This window comes from Anolis sagrei, chromosome 2 (genome assembly GCF_037176765.1).
Source record: "Anolis sagrei isolate rAnoSag1 chromosome 2, rAnoSag1.mat, whole genome shotgun sequence".
Taxonomy (NCBI): Eukaryota; Metazoa; Chordata; class Lepidosauria; order Squamata; family Dactyloidae; genus Anolis; species Anolis sagrei.
This window is the reverse complement of record NC_090022.1, coordinates 261,694,496-261,718,464: the sequence shown is the minus strand read 5'-3', so window position 1 is coordinate 261,718,464 and position 23,969 is coordinate 261,694,496. Positions and strand designations below refer to the sequence as shown.

Genomic DNA, 23,969 nt, shown 5'->3' with positions numbered 1-23,969 from the left:
ACCTTCCAACAGAGGATTGCCCCAGGCAGGAAGCAGCCAGGCTTTGAAGCTGCAAGGCTATTCAGTGCTAATCATGATGGCCAATTGCAGCATTCACACCTGCCTAAAGGAGCCCCTGGTGGCACAGTGGGTTAAACCCCTGTGCCGGCAGGACTGAAGACTGACAGGTCGCAGGTTCGAATCCGGGGAGAGGCGGATGAGCTCCCTCTGTCAGCTCCAGCTCCCCAAGTGGGGACATGAGAGAAGCCTCCCACAAGGATGATAAAAACATCAAATCATCCGGGCATCCCCTGGGCAATGTCCTTGCAGACGGCCAATTCTCTCACACCAGAAGCGATTTGCAGTTTCTCAAGTTGCTTCTGACACGACAAAAAAAACCAAACAAACAACCTGCCTTAAACAAACAGACAAAGTACTAAATATACACAATATCCACATCCAATCGCGTTCACTGAACAAAATCTGGCTACCAGTATTTTTAAAAAAACCTCTAAAACCAGGACAGTAAATATAGAGCAACGCTCAAAACACAGGGGAATTCCAGACAAAAATCAATCAGGGCCAGCTAACAAAGGATTCTCACAGGCAGCAATCAGCCAGACTTTGAAGCTGCACAGCCATTAAAAGTAATCAAAGTGGCCAATTGCGATATTCATATCTGCCTCCAACAGACCAGAGTTTTTTCTCCCGCCCTGGACATTCCACAGATATATAAACCTCACTTGCCTAGTTTCCAACAGAGCTCTCAACTTCTGAGGATGCCTGCTGTAGATGTGGGTGAAATGTCAGGAGACAATGCTTCTGGAACATGACCATACAGCCTGGAAAACTCACAGCAACCAAGCTTTATTTATTTATTTATATCCCACTTTATCTCTCCATGCGAAGACTCAAAGCGGCTCGCAATCTAAAACATTACGATTTAAAATATACCAATATACATCTACTGTGAACTGCCCTGAGTCTCCTGCGGACTGAGAGGGATGGTATATAAATATGGTAGATAAATAAATAAATAAATAATACAATAATAAAATAGTATATTATTATTTATTATTATATATTATCAGTCATAATTATATTTAATATCGTAGCATTACTATATTACAATTTTATTATTATATATTATTATATTACATTATTATTATATTGTATAACATTATAACATTATTATCAATATTATATTTATGTACAATATTTATATTATTAGCAAAGCACAATACGAGTATTCTACATTATAATGTAGTTGTGCATCCAGACTGCACAATTAATGCATTTTGACTCCATTTTAACAAGTTTTCAATGTGAGTATTCCTTCAGCTTCCAGAGATACCATTTTTTTTTGTCGTGTCAGAAGCAACTTGAGAAACTGCAAGTCGCTTCTGGTGTGAGATAATTGGCTGTCTGTAAGGACGTTGCCCAAGGGATGCCCGGATGATTTGATGTTTTTATCATCCTTGTGGGAGGCTTCTCTCATGTCCCCGCATGAGAAGCTGGAGCTGATAGAGGGAGCTCATCCGCCTCTCCCCGAATTCGAACCTGCGACCTGTCGGTCTTCAGTCCTGCTGGCACAGGGGTTTAACCCATTGCGCCACCGGGGGCTCCCTCCCAGCTATGAAAAGAACTATATCTGCAACATTCATTTGTTGCAAGCCAACAGCACTTTGCTATTAATTTTAAAGTTAGGAAATGTTTGAGTTCAAGTTCAAAGTCCCTTCCTACATCATCTTTTTCTGGCTGAGTCTGAACCGTGTGAGATTTGTTTGTATTAGTTCTTTTGTGTTACTGAAACATTTTTCTTAAGGACAGAATGATTGTTTACATATTCTTCATTAAGAAATGCAGTATCAAAAGGTGCTTGATAGTAAATTCTATTTTAACTTGTTCAGGAAACACGCAAGCCATACCCAGATGCCCCAACCTTTTTTTTTTTTTGTCATGTCAGGAGCGACCTGAGAAACTGCAAGTCGCTTCTGGTGTGAGAGAATTGGCCGTCTGCAAGGACGTTGCCCAGGGGACGCCCGGATGATTTTGATGTTTTTATCATCCTTGTGGGAGGCTTCTCTCATGTCCCTGCATGAGGAGCTGGAGCTGACAGAGGGAGCTCATCCGCCTCTCCCCGGATTGGAACCTGCGACCTGTCGGTCTTTAGTCCTGCCAGCACAGGGGTTTAACCCACTGAGCCACCGGGTCCCCCTCAACTGATATATGTATATCCCAATTCTGCACCGTAAGTGATCAGCAAATCTCCATTCATTTCTTTGTCTGTATCAGGGTAAGAACCATTTTGTCCTGACACTAACATCTGAATTATATGGAAATGTGTAGTGAAAACAAATGAGGTTCAGCAATAATGTGCAAAATCTTCAATGCTGAAACTTAGTTGAATTAAAATAATGTGTGTGCATATAAAATATATCCAGTGTGTTTTCAGTCATGGGCATTTTTCAGGAGTATTTTAGCTGTATGTTCAAGCAGGGCAGGGGTTGGACTAGATGGCCTGCTGTCTCTTCCAACTTTAAGATTTTATGTTATATAATTAGGTGTGGATATGAAAGATGCACTTGATTTACCTTTTGTTTTGAACCTTTTCGCTGTTTCCAACTTGTGGCAACCTAAGATCTGTCGTGGGTCTGCCTCTGAGGTTGAGACAGTGTGACTTGTTCAAGGTCACGGAGTGGGTTTCTATAGCTGAACTGAGATTTAGACCCTATTCTCTAGAGGTAAATGCTAAATCACTGCCCTGAGCTATTAAACCATATCCACTTTCTGATCCTTCTGAATAGGTAAAGGTAAAGGTTTCCCCTGATAGTTAGTCTAGTCGTGTCCGACTCTGGGAAGTGGTGCTCATTTCTATTTCTAAGCTGAAGAGCCAGTGTTGTCCATAGATGCCTCCAAGGTCATGTGGCTGGCATGACTGCATGGGGTGCCATTACCTTCTCACAGAAGCGATGCCTATTGATCTACTTACGTTTGCATGTTTTCAAACTGCCAGGTTGGCAGAAGCTGGGCCTAACAGTGGGAGCTCACCCCATTCCCCAGATTCAAACTGCCGATCTTTTGGTCAACAAGTTCAAAAATATGGTATGGTTGAGAGTAGTTCACTTAGATTTCCAGCCAAAGATTGCTTACAAAAAACCCTCCACTTTGCTCCTGCTGACCTGTGGAGAGCCCCATTGCACTTTTCAGGCTTCTGAGTAAGGATTCAATACCTTGGTTTCCAAAGTCCTAGTCTGCCCCTTTATTCCATACACTTTCACAACTCTACCCTCCCAACTTTTCTTTTCACTCACCATTTTTGATATATAGCCTTTGGGTGCTATATTTTCATATTTGACTAGTGGACATTATTAAAACCATGGGTTTGTTATCTTTATCTTCATAGGAATACTGAAGAGAAGTATCTGAAGAACACATTTGTGTTCAGCAAGTCTTTGTATCATGTAATGGTTGATTTTAAACAGTTCAGCTGGGATCCCGTCGTCTCCTGCTGCCTTGTTGTTAGCAATGCTTCTTAAGGCCCATTCAACCTCACTCCTCAGGATGTCTGGTTCTAATTCATTCACCACACCGTCATAACTATCCTCAATATTATTATCCTTCCTATACAGATCTTCTGTATAGTCTCGCCACCTTCTCTTGATCTCTTCAGCTTCTGTTAGGTCCCTGCCATCTTTGTTTCTTATCATACCAATTTTTGCCTGAAATTTACCTCCAATGTTTCTAATTTTCTGGAAGAGGTCTCTTGTCCTTCCTATTCTGTTGTCTTCTTCCACTTCCATGCATTGCTTATTTAAAAATAGTTCCTTATCTCTTCTGGCTAACCTCTGGAATTGCGCATTTAACTGGGCATATCTCCCCTTATCCCTGTTTCCTTTTGCTTTCCTCCTTTCTTGGGCTACTTCCAGTGTCTCAGCAGACAACCATTTTGCCTTCTTGGTTTTCTTTTTCTTTGGAACGTACTTTGTTGCCGTCTCCTGAACAATGTCGCGGACTTCTGTCCATAGTTCTTCTGGGACTCTGTTTACTAAATCTAGTTCTTCAAATCTGTTCTTCACTTCCACTGTATATTCGCTAGGAATGTTAGTGAGATCATATCTAACTGGTCTGTGTATTTTCCCTGATCTCTTTAGTTTTATTCTAAATTGGGCAATAAGAAGTTCGTGATCTGAGCTACAGTCAGCCCCAGGTCTTGTTTTCACCGACTGGATGGATGTCCGCCACCTTTGGCTGCAAAGGATGTAGTCAATCTGATTTCGGTGTTGACCATCTGGTGAGGTCCATGTATAAAGCCGTCTTTTAGGTTGTTGGAAGAGAGTATTCGTTATACACAGCGAGTTTTCCTGGCAAAATTCTATCAGCCTGCGTCCCGCTTCATTTTGTTCTCCCAGACCATGCTTGCCTGTGATCCCAGTTGTCATTTGACTTCCCACCTTGGCATTCCAGTCTCCTGTAATGAAAATAATGTCTCTTTTTGGTGTATTATCCAGTAGGTCCTGCAGATCCTCATAGAACTGATCTACTTCTGCTTCTTCAGCAGCTGTGGTTGGGGCGTATATTTGGATCACTGTAATGTTGAAAGGCTTTCCTTGCACTCGAATTGAGATCATTCTGTCATTTTTTGGGTTGTATCCAAGCACCGCTTTAGCGAATTTCTTATTAATTATGAAGGCTACTCCGTTTCTGAACTGTTTAAAATCTTAAAAGATGATGCTGTCAAGGTGATGCATGCCATTTGCCAGCAAATATGGAAAACACAAGAATGGCCATCAGACTGGAAAAAATCAACTTATATCCCCATACCAAAAAAGGGAAATGCGAAAGACTGCTCAAACTTCCGTACAGTGGCCCTTATTTCTCATGCCAGTAAGGTAATGCTCAAGATCCTGCAAGGAAGACTCCAGCAATACATGGAGCGAGAGTTGCCAGATGTTCAAGCTGGGTTTAGAAAAGGCAGAGGAACGAGAGACCAGATTGCCAATATCCGCTGGATAATGGAGAAAGGCAGGGAGTTTCAGAAAAACATCTACTTCTGCTTCATTGACTATTCTAAAGCCTTTGACTGTGTGGATCATAATAAATTGTGGCAAGTTCTTAGTGGGATGGGCATCCCAAGCCACCTTGTCTCTCTCCTGAGGAATCTGTACAAGGACCAAGTAGCAACAGTAAGAACTGACAACGGAACAACAGACTGGTTCAAGATTGGGAAAGGCGTACGGCAAGGCTGCATCCTCTCACCCAACCTTTTTAACTTGTATGCAGAACACATCATGCGATGTGCGGGGCTGGATGAATGCAAAGCTGGGGTGAAAATTGCTGGAAGAAACATTAACAACCTCAGATATGCAGATGACACCACTCTGATGGCCGAAAGCGAGGAGGAGCTGAGGAGCCTTCTAATCAAGGTGAAAGAAGAAAGCGCAAAAACCGGGTTGCAGCTAAACGTCAAAAAAACCAAGATTATGGCAACAAGAATGATTGACAACTGGAAAATAGAGGGAGAAACCGTGGAGGCTGTGACAGACTTTGTATTTCTAGGTGCAAAGATTACTGCAGATGCAGACTGTAGCCAGGAAATCAGAAGACGCTTACTTCTTGGGAGGAGAGCAATGTCCAGTCTCGATAAAATAGTGAAGAGTAGAGACATCAGACTGGCAACAAAGATCCGCCTAGTCAAAGCCATGGTATTCCCTGTAGTCACCTACGGATGTGAGAGCTGGACCTTAGGGAAGGCTGAGCGAAGGAAGATCGATGCTTTTGAGCTGTGGTGTTGGAGGAAAGTTCTGAGAGTGCCTTGGACTGCGAGAAGATCCAACCAGTCCATCCTCCAGGAAATAAAGCCCGACTGTTCACTGGAGGGAAGGATACTAGAGACAAAGTTGAAGTACTTTGGCCACATCATGAGGAGACAGGAGAGCCTAGAGAAGACAATTATGCTTGGGAAAGTGGAAGGCAAAAGGAAGAGGGGCCGACCAAGGGCAAGATGGATGGATGGCATCCTTGAAGTGACTGGACTGACCTTGAGGGAGCTGGGGGTGGTAACGGCCGACAGGGAGCTCTGGCGTGGGCTGGTCCATGAGGTCACGAAGAGTCGGAGACGACTGAACGTATGAACAACAACAACAATGGTTGATTTAAAACAACGTCGCACCTAAAGCCATTCTCTTCCAATGATGCAAGTTCTTTTCATCTTTTTTATGGAAGTGTCTGTTCACAGACTCCAAGGGAGGGACTTACCTATTCTTTGTTTTCTAGACTGTTGGCAAGCCACTCTCTTAAGACTCAAAACTACTTACGTAAGAACCTTTCCTGCTGGATGAAACCAGTCTGATCCAGCATCCTATATTCAACAGGGCCAGAAAAAGCTTGCAAGCTTCCTTCCATTGTTTACGCCCAAGCAATTGGCAGATATCCATCCTCTTTGAAGATGGAGGTCTATCAAGCCTTATGGTTAGCTACTTTTCATAGATTTGCCAATCCGTGAATCGTTTTAAGCTCCTTTTTAATGCTTGCATTCATTTAAGAGTTAAGCCAGTGGTTCTCAACCTTCCTAATGCCACAACCCCTTAATACAGTTCCTCATGTTGTAGAGACCCCCAACTAGAAAATTATTTTCATTACTACTTCATAACAGTAATTTTGCAACTATTATGAATTGTAATCTAAATATCTGATGTGCAGGATGTGTTCTTATTCACTAGACCAAATTTGGCACAAATACCCGATATGCTCAAATTTGAAAACTGGTGGGGGGGGGGGATTGATTTTGTCATTTGGGAGTTGTAGTTGCTGAGATTTATAGTTCACCTATAAATCAAAGATCATTCTGAACGCTACCAACGATTAAATTAAACCAAACTTGGCACCCAGAACTCCATTGATTAACAGAAAATACTGGAAGGGTTTGGTGGGCATTGACCTTGAGTTTTGGAGTTGTAGTTCACCTACAGAGACCACTGTGGACTCAAACAGTGATGGCTCTGTGATGGCTCTGGACCAAACTTGGTACAAATACTCAATATGCCCAAATATGAACACTGGTGGAGTTTGGGGGAAAACAGACCTGGACATTTGAGAGTTGCAGTTGCTGGGATGTATAGTTCACCAACAATCAAAGAGCATTCTGGACTCCACCAGTGATGGAATTGAACCAAACTTGGCACACAGAACTCCCATGACGAACAGAAAATACTGGAAGGGTTTGGTGGGCATTGAGTTTTGGAGTGTTAGTTCATCTACATCTAGAGAGCAGGTGGAGGGCTTTTCGTAGGATTCGCCGTCTGTTTCCAAAAAGGAAGAGAAGGACAGGCGAAGAGATATTTGTTTTCTGATGGTCTTTGGTGCCTCCCCTCAAACCCTCCTCGCGCCCCCCCCCCCCCCCCCGGGTCCCAACCCCAGGATGAGAAACACTGAGTTAAGCGATCCCAAAGGGTCTCTTTTGGCATTCTGGAAATGGTTATTAAGTTTTGATACGCACACCCATGTTGACACCTGGATTAGCATAAGGCTTACAAAGAATACACAGTTATACTTCTTTACAGGTTAATTTCCCTTCATCTGTAAAATATTTGCTTTTATTTCTGTTTAAGAAAAAGCGGAGTACTTTTGCTAACAAGCTCTCATGATCATAAAAAAATAAAGGGTGTAAAAGTCACCCAATGTAAACAAAGCAGAGCGGTAAAAGTATAATAAAAACTAGACGAGAAGAGTAAACATGAAACCAGCTAACATGCTCAGAGAACGAGGCAAATAGAAAGGTCTTTACCTGCTGCTGAAAATCATGAATCTGAATTTACATCACATGGGCGTTACTTGAAAAGGCACAGCACATGCAGGGTTTTACCCCTGGAAATATCCTCTTTTGAGCCTCTACTTTCCTAGTTTCATAAGGCAGCAAGATTTAAAGAATACTTATTTTACACCTAACTATTTCCTGATCCATCCCCAGTACTCTCTGGAAATTCTTCTGTGCAATAAACATGACTAGACATACAGGCTCCTATAGGCAGTAAAACATGGTATTACTACATATCTAAAAGTGACACTTCAGGCTTATGTTATGCTGAAACCTGCTGGAATATTCAGGAATTTTGTATGAGCAGGTTACTAACAGTTTGTGTTTCCATACAAACTTTCCCCAAAGCTGGGGATCAAGGCAGCTTACGAAACAAAAGGAAATTACAAATAAATACACAGGTTGTAAAAACATACATCAGGTTATGATTAAAATAGTATTAAACTGTCACCTGAATTTGTTCCCTGAGAGTTCACATAAGAAAATATGAGATTTTCTGGCTACGTAGCAAGTTAAGAGTAAATATTAAGCAATGTTGTGAAATCCCATGTCATTTTGCATACCTTTAAATTGCTTTGGTTAGTTATTCTTAAGGCTATTACATTCCAGAGAACTCGCTAAGATTATAGCTCACTGTATTTTGAAAGCAACTGACTTCCAGCCTCTCCCAAAAGACACAAAGGATGTCTTACAGCCTGATCAATCTTGAAGACATAGAGATGTTGAGTCCTGCTCATCACTGATTATTAAAGTAATAAATGCTTCAGTGGACACTGGTCTATGCATGCTTATGTTGGAATAAACCTGTTGGCCCTTCAGTTGTCACAAGGCTCTTTGTTGTTTATTGCAAAACATTAGCACAACGTTCCCTCTGAAAGTTTAATGGGAGAGGCAGGCCCGTAGCCAGGATTGCGTTTCGGGTGTGTGTGTGTGTGTGAATTTTTTTCAGGGGGGGTTTCGGGGGGGCTGAGTTTCGGGGGGGCTGAGTCTGAGTGAAAGAGGGTCTAGCCTAGCAAATCTTTTGTATCATTACCCCAATACCCCCATGCATATGGGATATATTGAGTATGGTGATCAGATCATGATATGAATAAACATAACAGTTTAAATAATGCACCAGTAAGGCCTTTTCGCGAACCACCATGAGAATTTGGGGGGGGGGCTGAAGCCCCCCCGAGCGCCCCCCCCCCCCCGGCTATATGCCTGGGGAGAGGGTCCAGTTAACCCTTAGAGTCTCCTCAGCAATTGATGGCAATTTTAAGTAACCTCTGGCAATTTTAATATCTCAGAACCTCTGAGGATGCCTGCCATAGATGTGGGCGAAACATCAGGAGAAAATGCTTCTGGAATATGGCCATACAGCCCGGAAAACTCACAGCCACCCAGTGATTCCAGCCATGAAAGCTTTAACAACACATTAAATAACTCCGTCTTTCTGATCTTTTTTTGCAGACAGACCAAAAAGGGCTACAGTAGAATCTCACTTATCCAACCTTTGCTTATCTGACTTTCCGTCTTATCCTATGCTATTATCCGACACACCGCTTTTCCCCTTCTATTAAATGAGTGCTCCCCAATTCTCTCTCAATTTTCATTAAGTGAAAAAGGAAAGATAAGGAGGAGGAGGGAGGAAAGGGGGAAAAGAGGCAGGACCAAAAGTGCCTTGCCTTAACCCTTTTAGTCCCTGTTGTTAGTATTCTAGCCATTTAGCACCGTGTTGGAGGAGTAACAGTAGGAGACTCCTTATTATCTGACATTTTCGTTTATCCGATGTTCTGCCGGCCCGTTTATGTTGAATAAGCGAGACTCTACTGACTTTGAAAGTTTAAATGAATAGTACTGTACCTCGCCAAGGCCTTAAAACAATGGACCATGCTGTAAATGTAATAAATCCAATACAAATGATTCATGTTTTAGTATATCCAAAAGTTGAAATAATTTTATTGACATATCATAAAAACATCTAAAAATAGACTTATGTACACAGTGACTGTATTCCAATTAAAACATGTTATGAAAGCAGTTTTAAAAAAAATTATTCTCTCTTTAAAAGGTTAACTTATTTCTGATATTTTCATTGAGGAGGCACTTAGATACACTGGACTCGATCTAGACTTGGTCCGATTTAGAGTGGATTCACTGAAATCATTGGATTATTAATCATGGGTAATTTAAGCCTCACTGATTTCAGTTAGCCTGCCTTAAACAGGATTTGGTCAAATTCATTGTGTTGCACCCAATAACCTGTGAGCAGAACAGTGTCTACTTTGCCCTCATTTGTTCCAGAATCAAAGGCTATTGTGTTTATGTTAAGGATAGTACTTGACCTAACAAAAAACAGGATATCTGTATATACAAATAGCAGTTAGATTTTACCATTTCCTTTCTTTCTTAATAGCTTTTGTAAATCATAACATTTAAAAGGAACATTTTGGTTTCCATTTTCTTTGGCCATAATAAATCGGTTACACTACAGAGTGGTCAAAACTTTTGGCATAACGACTTTGGCTGGTCATTTCCAGCAGAATCTTGCATGTGATGTCTTTGAAGTAACTTCTACTACATTCCCAGGTGACTGCGTATAGGATTGCAAATCAAAGAGACATAGGTAATGAATGTTACTATATTCAAGTCAAAACATTTTGTTCCTCAATTCTATATATATATCATAAAACCATCTAAAATACACATTGATATTTTTTTTAAAATAATAGATATATTCACATTCAGTTTCACATTGTCCTTGGTGATATCACATACTAGATTATGAACATTGGCTCCATTTTGATACTCCGTGCAATTCAAAATATAATTCCCATTAGCTTAACATGTGGTCTACATAGGGAAAATGATTTCCTGCATTTTAATACAAGGAGAAAGCACTCAGCCTACCCTGCAAATGGCATTTGGAAAGAGATAATGCGACAAGACTCTTCAAAAAGAGACTGGATCGATTTGGGTCTAAACCCGCAAGGAAAATGGAGCATGGAGAACATGAAGGGCAAATAGAGAAAATGTCCACTACATGGGATGAAAAACAGACAAACCTGATGTAAAGAATAGTGAAATTCCTTGACTCAGTGAAACTACTAGAAGCCCCATATATTGAGTGCCAGAGTCCATACTTCAGAGTAAACATGGCACAAGTGACATAATTGTGAAGTAGAAACCACCAAGGTCTCTCATTGCCTGCAGTCCAACACAATCATATCCCAGCTTAATGAATATTAACATATTTGGCCATGTAGACCATTTTCTTCCTTCTGGTTAGGACTTCTGTCTGTCATAATCAGCAACCATCCTTTTGATGTGTGACAGCCTACTCTTCAGCTTCTTGCAGTATGCTTTCCGGTTCTTATAATCTGCTGACTAAATACAAAATGCAAGATATGATTAATATGGAAGGGGAAGAAATAATCTTCAGAGTTAAGGACATTGTTAATCTTGTGTGCCTTCAAGTCATTTCCTATTTATGGTAACCATGGAGCATACCTATTGTGGGGTTTTCTTGGTAAGACTTATCCAGAGGAGGCTTTCGAGGCTGAGAGAGAATGACTTGCCCAAGGTCTCCCAGTAGGTTTCCATAGCTGAGTGGAGATTTGAACCCTGTTCTCTAGAGTAGCAGTTCTCAACCTGTGGGTCCCCAGGTGTTTCGGCCTACAACTTCCAGAAATCCCAGCTAGTTTACCAGCTGTTGGGATTTCTGAGAGTTGAAGGCCAAAACATCTGGGAACCCATAAGTTGAGAACCACTGCTCTAGAATCTCAGTCCAATATTCAAAACTCTACCACACTGACTCTCATCAAAAACATTAGATAATATATTACTTAGCCTACATGATGCATGTCGAGAAAAATAAATGAAGCTATACAGGCATTCCTCAGTTTACAAAGTCTCTGATTTAAAAACTCATTCATATACGTTTATGTCTACATAGATCTCACTTTGGATTTAAAAAAAATAAAAACAGCATCAGTACTGAGAGGTTGTCAAAGGAAGGCAGCAGCACTTCAGTAGTAAGCAATTCAATAAAGCTTGAGCTGGAAAAGAATGGGATTGTGCTCTAGCTCATCCTACGTAGTTGTGTGTACTTATTAGCAATAGGCAAGATAAACAGCAGGTGACTCCACAACCCTTTACTAAGGATTCACGTTTAGCAAATGAGATGGAAAGGGGGATAACAGATAAGCCTACTACAGCAGCCACCCTCAGCACTTCAACAAAAAAACAGATCCATTTACAAAAATGTAAATAAGGGAAAAAGAGGTTGGTTTATTGGTTTAGTGTCAAAAGCATTGCATAAATAAGCATAAAACTGATAAAATAGAGGGTGCACAAGCGGCTAAATAATTTTAGACCAAAAATGGGCAACAGTAACCTGACTATCTGTAGTTTTAAACAATTCTACCTCTGTGCATAAGGCAGGGCATTTTGGGAAAGCATACAGATGCTTGGTCTGCTCCACAGTCACACAAGGTGAAGGATTCTTCTAGGCAGTACCATTTTGCCAGGTTGTCTTGATCTGCCCACTCCACTTCTGAGTCTGTTCAGGGAGTTCCAAGTTGCCCATTCTTGCTTTGCCCTTGGAAGGCCCACATGGGAGACCATCAAATTGGGGTTTCCTGGTTTAGCTGCCCAGAGGGATACCCTTACTGTTGTTGGGGGAATATTAAGAGGAGTAGTAGTTCTCATGAAGCTTTTCCTTGATTTGAGTCTACTGGGAGGAGGTTGATAGCCATGCAGTGGATGGCTTTCACAGTGTTCAACCTTATTTCTCTCACAGAGTTGTGGATGTAGAAGTTGGTGAAGGAGGCATTTTGGTAGAAGCACTGAAGTCTCTAGAAGATTTGAAATGTTTTTGTTTACTTGTACAAGGCTTCCCTGACCTGGTTGTTTCATTTCACGCTCACATATTAGTTCTGGATTTAAAAAGTTTGCTGAAACATGTTGAACTGCTACTATTTTGGGGTGTGTACTAACATTTCCCTATTATTTCTGCTTCTGGCACCAGATTTTCTGTTCATAAACGCATCCACGTCATTAAGAAAAATAGTCCTGAACTTGGACAACTTATTCAGAAGTTCAAATTCCTAAATGTTTTAACAGTGAAATGTACCTAAAGAGCAGACAGAGGTCTATGGAGAGATGAACTCTATTTAGCTGAAAGCATGCGTGAGAACACATGCAAGCCACTGCAAGTAGCCTTTCTACTAACAATTTTTTTTGGGGGGGGGGGGGGGAGTGTTGTTATCAGGAATAGTCTTATTTTTTAGGCTGTGTAGAAGGTAATGGCTAAAAGGACATTGACAGGGAAGGAAATATTTGTCCCTTCTTTCTCAGCGCTGTGGCATTACTGAATTACATGCATGTTATAGAATGATAACTGTCATTAATGGTGCAAAAGGAAAGGAAGGAGAAAGACATCAGAGACACAGAAGAACCAAGCTGTATTGTTGCACTCACTCTACTGAAGAACAAGCAATATGTTTCTTATGTTTCATTTTCTGAAATAAAACCTACTTACTCCTTTTATTTCCTTCAACCTGTTGTATTCCTCAGCAGCAGCCTAGAAGAAAGAATGGCTCATATTAGGCAACAGATATTACCCCAGAGGGAAAACAGAATAAAGGTGGGAGGGGGGGGGGGGGGTTTACAACTGTGTAATAGTTTAATGAGCAAGAACATTTTTTCTCTAAAGTAAGAATGGAGAAAGCAATGGTCCATGGACTGTATCCACCCATATTCATGCTAAGGGTCTCCCATCGAAATGGCCAAAAATATATCATTGGCCTTATGTGGTATGATTAAAGGGCCAAGATCATACAATTTGGATCTGGAGGTTCACTCCTTTCTCATTCCTGCTCTAGGTTTTGACTCCTAGGGCCCTTTTACACAGCTATATAACCCAGAATATCAAAGAAGAAAATCCCACAATATCCACTTTGAACTGGGTTATCTGAGTCCGCACTGCCATATATTCCAGTTCCAAGCAGAAAATGTGGGCTTTCATTCAGCTGTGAGGAAGAGGCCCTAGACACTATGAAGGATTTCTCACTAAACATCAGATTAAGCTATGTCTTTCAACCACAGTGTGCAACATACTATCCCCTTCAACAACCTGAAGCTAAGCAGCCTAAAGGAAAACAAAGATGACAGAGCTTTTTAGGAAACAAAATCACCCAGATTATAATCTGCAAGGAAGTTTTCCCTAGTTGCTTGCTTATAACAGCAATAAACAAAGTACAGATTACATAACCCTTGGGGACAGAAGTGTTTTGGATTTCGGAGTACCTATGTTGCCATAGACATCCACAATGAGATATCTTAGGCCCCATCTGCACTGTCATATAGTGCAGTGTCCATTACATGGCAGTGTAGATGGCGCCTTGGAGATTCGATCTAAGACTAGACATGACATTTATTTGTGTTTCTTATAGTCAGTCTGAAGGTAAATTTTTGTATACACAATATTTTAAATAATGTTGTGCATGAAACAGTTTGTGTACATTGAACCATAAAAAGCAAAGGTGTCACTGTTTCAGTCACCCATGTGTACAGTTTTGGAATATTACTATTACTGATAAGGAATACTGAACCTGTTTTACAAACCTTCTTTTCCTTCTCAATAGTCTTATCTTTAAAATTTGAAAGCACCACTACACCAACCATAATAGAGTGGACCCTCCATAACCATATGGGATTGGTTCCATGATACCACTATTCACAGATGATCAAGTCCCATTAGATAAAATGACATGGTATGCACTGTATTTATGAGGCTGAAGAAAGACACAAGGACCTGTGAAATGTAATTTTTTTGTATCAGGAGCAACTTGAGAAACTGCTAGTCGCTTCTAGTGTGAGAGAATTGGCTGTCTACAGGGATGTTGCCCAGGAGACACCCAGATGTTTTAATGCTTGACCATCCTTGTGGGAGGCTTCTCTCATGTCCCTGCATGGGGAGCTGGAGCTAACAGAGGGAGCTCAACCTGCTCTCCTCAGATTCGAACAGCTGACCTGCCGGCACAAGGATTTAACCCATTGCATCACCAAGGGCTCCCTGTAAAATGGTGGGAGGCATGAATGTGTGTAAAGCACTCCACTTGGATTCCCATCATTTCACAGATCCACAGTATAGATCTCTCTTTCTCTTCAACCTTGCAAACACAATGCATACCATTCTACTTTTATTGTGTAGTGTATTTTTGAATCCATTGCTAGTTGAATCTGCAGATCCAGAGCCACAGACAGCAAGGGTCCATTGTATATTTTGTTTCTGAGGGTCAAATTTGAAAGCAGTTTGGAAAAAAGGAGTTAACTAGGAAACCAAAACTTCTTAGAAAGGTGGGGCAAATACTTGAAAAGGTGGAAAGTAGATTCCATCTGAACATGAGGAAGAACTTCCTGACTGTGAGAGCTGTTAAGCAGTGGAACTCTCTGCCCCAGAGTGTTGTGTAGGCTCCTTCTTTGGGGGCTTTTAAACAGAGGCTGGATGGCCATCTATCAGGGTGTTTTGAATGCAATTTTCCTGCTTCTTGGCAGAATGGGGTTGGACTGTATAGCCCATGAGATCTCTTCCAACTTTATGATTCTATGTATCACTGAGCAAGCTGAAGAAAATACAGAAACAAAACTCCATTGGTCTGGTCTTTGGAAGTAATTATTTCCAGACAAAGAACTTTTCCCTCAAGAACCTCTTTACTCATTAACACTACTGAGAAGAAAATCAACATAAGCACATTCCATAAATAATATTAAAACTCCAGCCCTTTGATTCCATGAAACATGAGCTTTCCACTGATATCTTAAGTTACCTATTTTGATGTTATTCACTATTCTTAATTGAGCCATGACTCTTCATCACTGTAAGGGAGACATATTTTCCATCTCTAAAAGAAATTGTGTTTCTATGCTGTTTTAAAAATTCAAATCAGCTACACAGATAACTGATTGACTGGTAGTTGATTTACTGGTTACAGTGTTTACTGGTTACACTAAGTGGTTCATTTCCTTGTGTGTATTAAAGTGGAAATTGAAAGCAATATCATTACCTTGTATTCCTCACTGTCCTCAACATATTCATCTAGTTCTTTATCAAGACGAGAGAGTTCTTTGCTGATCTCATCCAGCTCTGCTTGCAAACGCTTGTATTCTTGTAGTCCTGCATCGAAGTCTCGCTTATACGTTTGCCTTTGTTGGTCTGATGATACAGGTGGATATTCTCTGGGGAAAGAGTGATTTAAAATGCCATTTCTGTATAAAGGGAGTGGCTTACTCAATTTCAGGGAGACTATTCTTTAAAAACACATCTAGCTTTGTTTATAGCAGTGGTTCCCAACCTTTTTTTTTTAAACCAGGGACCACTTGACCAAGGATCACTCTCCAACATTAGTACCAAAAGGGTTACGAATCAGTTTTTGGTCAACTTTAGATTTGGTTTGGTTATTTGGGGGTGCTGATTCAGAAAATTGCATTGGATAGACCACATCAGCTCTAGTTTCAACATATACACAACATATGCCATCTAGTAGTTGCCATCTGCTCACCCAGAGAAAACCATATTTACTAAGCCTCGGCACTATTAAAGGGTTTCATGAGACCAGTCGCTTTCATTGAAACGGTGTAGCAATGGTGAGGCCATGGACCATATTTTTGTTCCTGCGGACCATTGGTGGTCCACGGACCACAGGTTGGGAACCATTGGATAATAGAGAAAGGATATCGAATTCAGCAGGAAATTAACTTAACATTTCATTATTATTTAATCTAAACTTAAACTGCAGAATGTAGACACATTAAAGTAGACCAGGAATGGTCAAACTCCAGCCTTCCAGGTGTTTTGGACTTCAACTCCCACTATTCCTAAGCCTACCAGCTGTTAGGAATTGTGGGAGTTGAAATCCAAAACACCTGGAGGGCCGGAGTTTGTCCATGCCTGAACTAGACCTTTAGACATACGTGTAATGATCTTATACAACAATAAAGGGATGGGATTCCAATTTTTTAATAGATAAGCAGTGAATAGTAACTGTACAAATGGAATAATATAATCACTAAATGGGAAAAATATAACATTTTGTCTTTATGTGTATATACCTTCAAATTGTCTGTCGACTTGTGGCAACCCCATGAATCTTCATAGGTTTCCTTAGGCAAGGAATACTCAGAGGTGGTTTTGCTAGTTCCCTCCTCCGAAATATAGCTTACAGCACCTGACATTCATTAACAGTCTCACATCCATGTCTTTAGGTAATTGTTAATTCCAGTTATGTATTTCAGTCTGTCAACTATTTCTGCACAACTGGAATACTTTACCTTCAGGATTCATTCCTAAAACACTTTATAGCATTGTTTTAAAGTGAATGCTGATAGTGTACTTAATCCAATTTATCAAGGAATTGCAAAAGGAATTAGGTCACAAAGGTTCTATTTTATGCAATCACGCTGTTTTGAAACCCTGGCGTGGTTATTATTTTTAAAGATCTATGAATGAAAATGAACTGGATTGCCCAATTAAGCAAACTACTTATGATTTGCATACTATAGCTATTTTCGTAGGGAGTAACAATTTTGTGAAGCAAACTCATTCCCAGAATGTAAACAGCTAGATAATTTTCTCTAGCAAGACTTCTGTTTCTACTTATTATAGTTACTATTTTTAGCCATATCTTTGCTGCAAGTGTTCATGATCTCCCCCTCCACAAAGGAATCAAAGGCATGTCTGCACCCACCCATCCTCCCACCCACAGACTTTTCATATGCTGTGATTTTCATAAAGTGCATGGAGATAAGAATGGAAACACAAATGTTTGCTTTCTATGCATGTGAGTTTCATTAGAATTTCAGCAGCTTAGTTGACTGATTCAAGTTGCCATAACTATGCATACCTTGCTTAATTGTGTTTCCCTTTCAGCTTATGTAAGAAGGAGCCAAAGCACATTTTAATTGTAGTGCTTGAAAATTATTCACTCAAAAGTAGAGGCACATTAAGAAACAGTTTAAGAAATTGCATATTCCATAAACTTTGTTACAGAGTAAGAAGTTATAGCTTTAAATTTGGAATTTTGTATGCAGTCCATTTATCTTAATTATTTGTTTCTATTTGTTCTGCCATTCAGAAGGGGAGGAGATATCTATCTGTCTGTCTGTCTGTCTGTCTGTCTGTCTATTTATCTATCTATCTATCTATCTATCTATCTATCTATCTATCTAAACACACACATATACTGTATACTATATATGAGAGAACGAGAACATTCCTTTGTCTCTCTCATTTGTTTCTTCTCTTCTACGCAAAATTCCTTTTGTGGGTTGAGACCAAATAGGTAAGTAGTACAACTGTTACATCAACTGATTTCACATGAAAACCCATATAATTTATTTTATTTTATTTTTTTAATTGTGTGAGGAGTGACTTGAGAAACTGCAAGTCGCTTCTGGTGTGAGAGAATTGGCTGTCTGCAAGGACGTTGTCCAGGGGACGCCTGGATTATTTGATTTTTTTTATCATCCTTATGGGAGGCTTCTCTCATGTACCCGCATGAGGAGCTGGAGCTGATAGAAGGAGCTCATCCACCTCTCCACAGATTCGAACCTGCGACCTGTCGGTCTTCAGTCCTGCCGGCACAGGGGTTTAACCCACTGCGCCACTGGGGGCTCCATTAAAATAATTCAACTCAAATATAAATGTTGAAGTAGTGATACCTCTCTTGCTATCAGGGATGGCATTACGCTACATTTTCCCAATTAAAATGCTTATTTTTCATTAAGCAGATGATAGTACCAGGATGATACATTAATTGATTTGACTTCTTGTGTTTACAACATTTAGTTTAACCCTTGGTTTCGGTTGGCTATAAGTTATATTGAGTCTATTTTATTATATGTTTTGGAGCTTCCGGTGACGCAATGGGTTAAACCCTTGTGCCAGTAGGACTGAAGACCAAAAGGTTGGATGTTCGAATCCAGGGAGAGCGTGGATGAGCTCCCTCTGTCAGCTCCAGCTCTCCATCCGGGGACATGAGTGAAGCCTCCCACAAGGATGGTAAAACATCAAAACATCCTGGCAGCCAATTCCCTCACACCAGAAGCGACTTGCGACTTGCAGTTTCTCAAGTTGCTCCTGACATGAATTTTTTTTTTGCCTCTAATGCTGTTTATTTGGGGGGGGGGGGGGCGGGGAGGTGGCACTGAATTATTGCCATTTTTGCTATTTCTTGTGAACCACCCTGAGTCCCTTTGGGAAGAGGTGACAGTCTATAAATAAAGTTTTATTATTATATTATTATTTCCAGTCTTTGTTTATTCTCTCATGACCTCGCATGTAAAACGGGTGACTGCAATGGCCGTCAGCTCTAGACACCATGATCAATGGTGGTAAGGGATTACAAATGTTATTTTGTTTTTGTATTTGTGTTTGTTTGCTTGCTTGATTTCATGTTACCCCCCACTCACAACATATGGCCCAATGAAGATTACCATATAAATTAAAGTAGAATTAAAATCAATAATATTTTAAAAGTTTCAAAATCATTACTAATATTATCCTATTAAACACCTTGCCTATTTTTAAACATGTTAGAAACATTTCAGACATAGGTAAAGTACAGGTAAAGGTTTCCCCTGACGTTTAGTCATGTCCAACTCTGAAGGGTGGTGCTCATCTCCATTTCTAAGCCAAAGAGCAGGCATTGTCCATAAACATTTCCAAGGTCATGTGGACAGCATGTCTGCATGGAACACCGTTACCTTCCCACAGATGCAGTACCTATTGATCTCCTCACATTTGCATGTTTTTGAACTGCTAGGTTGGCAGAAGCTGGGCCTAACAGCGGGAGCTCACCCTGCTCCCCAGATTTGAACCACCAACCTTTCATTCAGCAAGTTCAGAAGCTCAGCGGTTTAATCTACCGCCACCTTACTTCAGACATAACAATGATAAAAGTACTTTGCACACCCATTAAAAGATCGCTCCATTAATAACCAGAATTTTCTGTAAATGGGAAGGTATATTCCTGCAGGTAAAAATATTGATGAGAGGGGACCAACTTGACCTATAAGCAGCCACTGGAAAGGTCTTCTTACAGCTTGTCAACAAAAGAGTATGCAATGGTGGTGAGTTCAAAAGAAAGCCCTTCACATTGGACAATATGTGGATTCAAGTCATTTCTGGCCCATATCGGTAATAAACAACTGCAATCCTAGCTAAGTGGAGTATTCAACAGTATTACATTTGAGTGCAATGTTGTAGAATTACACCACAGTTCCATTCCTTATTGCTTCTCGTGATATTTTAGGCATCAATCATTCTTTGCGCTAAAGTTCAAAACCATGTTAATCTGGATTGGTTTACAAAGGGAATTTTTAGCAACAATGAGACTAAATGAGAGAAAAATATCTGTAGCATTAGCTTTCATGGACTTGATCTATTTCATCAAATGCATGGTGTAAAGAGTTAGAGTGTATTGATACTGTAGAATTAAAGCAGTTTGACACTATTTTAACTGCCAATGTTTAATACTACAGAACTAAGGAGAGTAAAGATGTTTTACCACATCTTTAGTCTTCACTCCATGCATCTGATGAAATAGACCCAATCTATGAAAGCTTATGCTACAAACAACTTTCTCTCCATGTCAAAAGTGCTATACATGTCCTTTGCTCTAGGCTGTGTCCTAATGCAATGTGAGGTTTGTGAAGTCGTCTGTACCTGTCCCAGTCTTCTTCCAACTCATCACAAGATTCTCCTCCAGTGGTATAATCGCCATCATAGTTGTCTGTATTGCTCCTTTTGGGTCTTCCTGCTTTTCTTTTCTGTGTTTGCTCCTTAGAGGATCCATTGTAACTGCTGGTGTTGGCATACTGAGACTGCTTTATAGCAGCATTAACATCGGGTATCCTAGTACAAAATTTGAAAATAAGTTGAGATTGCAGACCAGAGCATCAACAATATATATTAAACCAGAGACTGCATAAAAGCTGTTACTTTGTGCTTTTTTTCAATACTATGCTCAATATTTCATTGCTTTTCAGAAACATATAATTAATCAATAGCTGTTTCACAGATTATGGTGGATTGATGTGACATTATAGCTTTCAATAGGAAGCAAAGGGATTATGCGTGTTATTTATTTATTTATTTATTTTATGCCCCACCTTTTTCTACCCTGGCGAGGACCCAAGGCGGCTTACAAATGGCACCTACACCTTTTCTGGAAAGTTAGGAGGGAAGGAGTGGATTTGATCCAGATCCATTTTTGTTTGAGTCCACAGTGCTCTGTGGATGTAGGTGAACTACAGCTCCAAAACTGAAGGTCAATGCCCTTCAAACCCTTCTAGTGTTTTCTGTTGGTCATGGGAGTCCAAGTTTGGTTCAATTCCATTGTTGCTGGAGTTCATAGTGCTCTTTGATTGTAGGTGAACTATAAATCCCAGCAACTACAAATCCCAAATGACAAAATCCATCCCCCCAACTCCACCAGCATTCAAATTTGGGCGTATTGGGTATCTGTGCCAAATTTGGCCCAATAAATGAAAATACATCCCTGCATATCAGATATTTACATTATGATTCATAACAGTAGCAAAATTACAGTTATAATGTAGCAACGAAGATAATGTTGTGCCTGGGGGTCACCACAGCATGAGGAACTGTATTAAGGGGTTGCAACATTAGGAAGGTTGCAAGACACTAGTTTAGAGTATGCCTCCTCTGTCTCACACAGATGGAAATGTATTTATTACTGAATTTATATCCTGCCTTTTTTGCAAGATGGAATTCAAGGCAGAGACAGACACACTTGTAAACACAACATACCTGCAGATCTGTCACAAATAGAACGGCACTCTAACATTGAAACTCTGCCTCAGCAAATAGGTTCACAGTTACTCCTAAGCCTTAGCAACCGAAAAGCAAATGGAAATCTGACAACCTTTGCATCCAAAAATGTGATATATTTTACTCAGCAGAGCTTAATGACAGATTAAATGGAAGAAACTAACATTGTAAGGTGTAGGTGTATAACTGGAGCTGGCCAAATACTATCAATTATTGCTGCCTTAATCATTTTCACCTTCACCCATATCCATTTCCTACTGTCACCAAGGCTAATTACATGCAAGTTCAATGACTTAATTTTCCCCACGCCTCCACTATTGTGTCATTGTCAAGCAAGCCCTTTGAACCAGGAGATCTGAGAACTCTCAGGATGATTAGGTATGATTGTGAAATTTAATCTGTCCTCTTCTGAAACTATCCCAAATAAAGCTATAGCTTCTTTAAAGGTGTGGGATGGCTGCAGCCAGCTGGGACAACGCTTGCTTATTACATTGGCATATAAACATGTAAGCTTAAGGCTTCTGTTTTGAAGAGAATGATAGCCAAAACCCAAAAAGTGTGGTCTCTGAGAGAAGTTGACAAAAGTTACACTGGAGAGCCTAGAGATTCCTAGATCAACCAATCCATGAAAAATCAAATCTGTAAAAGTGAAATGTGGAGGGTCAACCATAAATATTTGACACAAGGCCTGGTCACTATAATAAAGCTTCGCAAGGCTGAAGTTTCCTCCTCCTTTCCTGAAATGTTGCAATGAAGATGTGAAGCGTACTGCCACACCTTATAAAATATGCAGTTGTCAGATTTGACAACCAGCCATTAGAGTGCCTTTTATGTAAATAGGACAGCAGCTTCATTCTTTTTATTTATTTATTTATGAACTTAATTAAGACATTGGGTTAAGGTGTTTTTCCAAAACCAAGTCCTGAAGATATAAAGGCCAGCCACAGACAACCCAGATGCTTTCAGATCATCACTTCTGCAGAACTCCTCTTGAACCCATACAGTGGCAATGTGCTACATGGAAGTAGGCCAGTCATGAGCCATCACGGTTAATGATACTCAGTGAACATTTGCAACCCTGGAAAAAACAATTAGGCAAGCAGTAGAACCCAGAAATGTTGTAAAAAGGGATTACTCAAACACAGGAAGTCCCAAAGTTATGAACACGATAGGTTATGTAGCCTTGCTCTTAAGCGGAATTTGTATGTAAGCCAGAACAAGTACATTTAAGTGTACCTCCAGTTATATATATATATATATATAAGCTTTGAACAGCATAGGGAAGGGTCAACACCCTTGTAGTCTTTGCTTTGGTATCTGTGCCCCTTTTCAGAAGGGCATGGGACACTTTCTGTCCCTGTGTTAATTGGAAAATGTGGCTTGTCGTGGAAACAAGAATTAGTGATAAAACTTCAGTGGATACTCCTTTCCCCCATGATAACTCTTTCAGAACTGAATTTCCCTTCCAAGGGGTAGATTTCTCTCACTTCCTGTTTTCTCACACCTGTGCTTAACTATGAGATGTTTGCAACACGGGGACTGCCTATACATGTATGAAGCATAAATTGGCTCTCTCAGGACCTCATCACATTGAGGTTGACAAGCATCTTCTCCGCTCTTCCGACACAGAGTGCTCTGGAGACCATCAGATAACACAGGGCTACTTCCATCAGGGCTCCGTGCTGGCAGCCCAGAGGAGTAGGGTGTACACTGACTCCTCATTGAAGAAGCCACGGAGGAAGTGGGAGGAAGCCAGGGACAATGGGGAAATGCTGAGGGAAGGGATTTCATGACCCACAATGGAAAGGGAACTGCCCCACAGTTTCCCGTGCTGTCCCCCAGCTTCTCGGCCTCAGTGTGAGGAAGTCCTCAGTCACTATGCTGAACATTTTCAAATATCAGGGCTGTCCTTTAAGTATTCTTATAAATATTCTTGTATTCCTAAAAATGTATGGGAAAATAAACAACATCTCAAGTTTAAAAGAGATACATATAAGAAAAGAATATGGGGAGACAGATTATTATTACTCTTTTCTTAAAGGTTCTCAAGCCAACTTTAGAACCAACTTCAAATTCCAATAAACTTGTTTTCCATTCTTGCTGTGATGTTCATCATAAAGGTAAAAGTAAAGGTTTCCGTTGACATTAAGTCTAGTCATATCCAACTCTGGGCGGTGTTAACTCATCTCCATTTCTAAGCCAACGAGCCAGCATTGTCCATAGACACCTCCATAGCCAGCATGACTGTATGGGGCACCATTACCTTCCCGCAGAAGTGGTACCTATTGATCTACTCACATTTACATGTTTTCGAAATGCTAGGTTGGCAGAGGCTGG

General features: G+C 40.5%; 1 protein-coding gene across 1 annotated transcript in view; it reads right to left on the bottom strand.

The window, feature by feature from the left end:
* Positions 1–9,706: 9,706 nt before the first annotated feature.
* The window catches only part of OCLN (occludin), a 38,896-nt gene continuing 24,633 nt past the window's right edge, over positions 9,707–23,969 (bottom strand). The window contains exons 6-9 of the mRNA XM_060761699.2: positions 20,505–20,693; positions 15,847–16,018; positions 13,320–13,361; positions 9,707–11,164 (exon numbers count right to left, since the gene is read on the bottom strand). Coding sequence (XP_060617682.2) covers positions 11,063–11,164; positions 13,320–13,361; positions 15,847–16,018; positions 20,505–20,693 — 505 coding nt within the window. The 3' untranslated portion in view covers positions 9,707–11,062. The remainder of the gene's footprint in view (positions 11,165–13,319; positions 13,362–15,846; positions 16,019–20,504; positions 20,694–23,969) is intronic.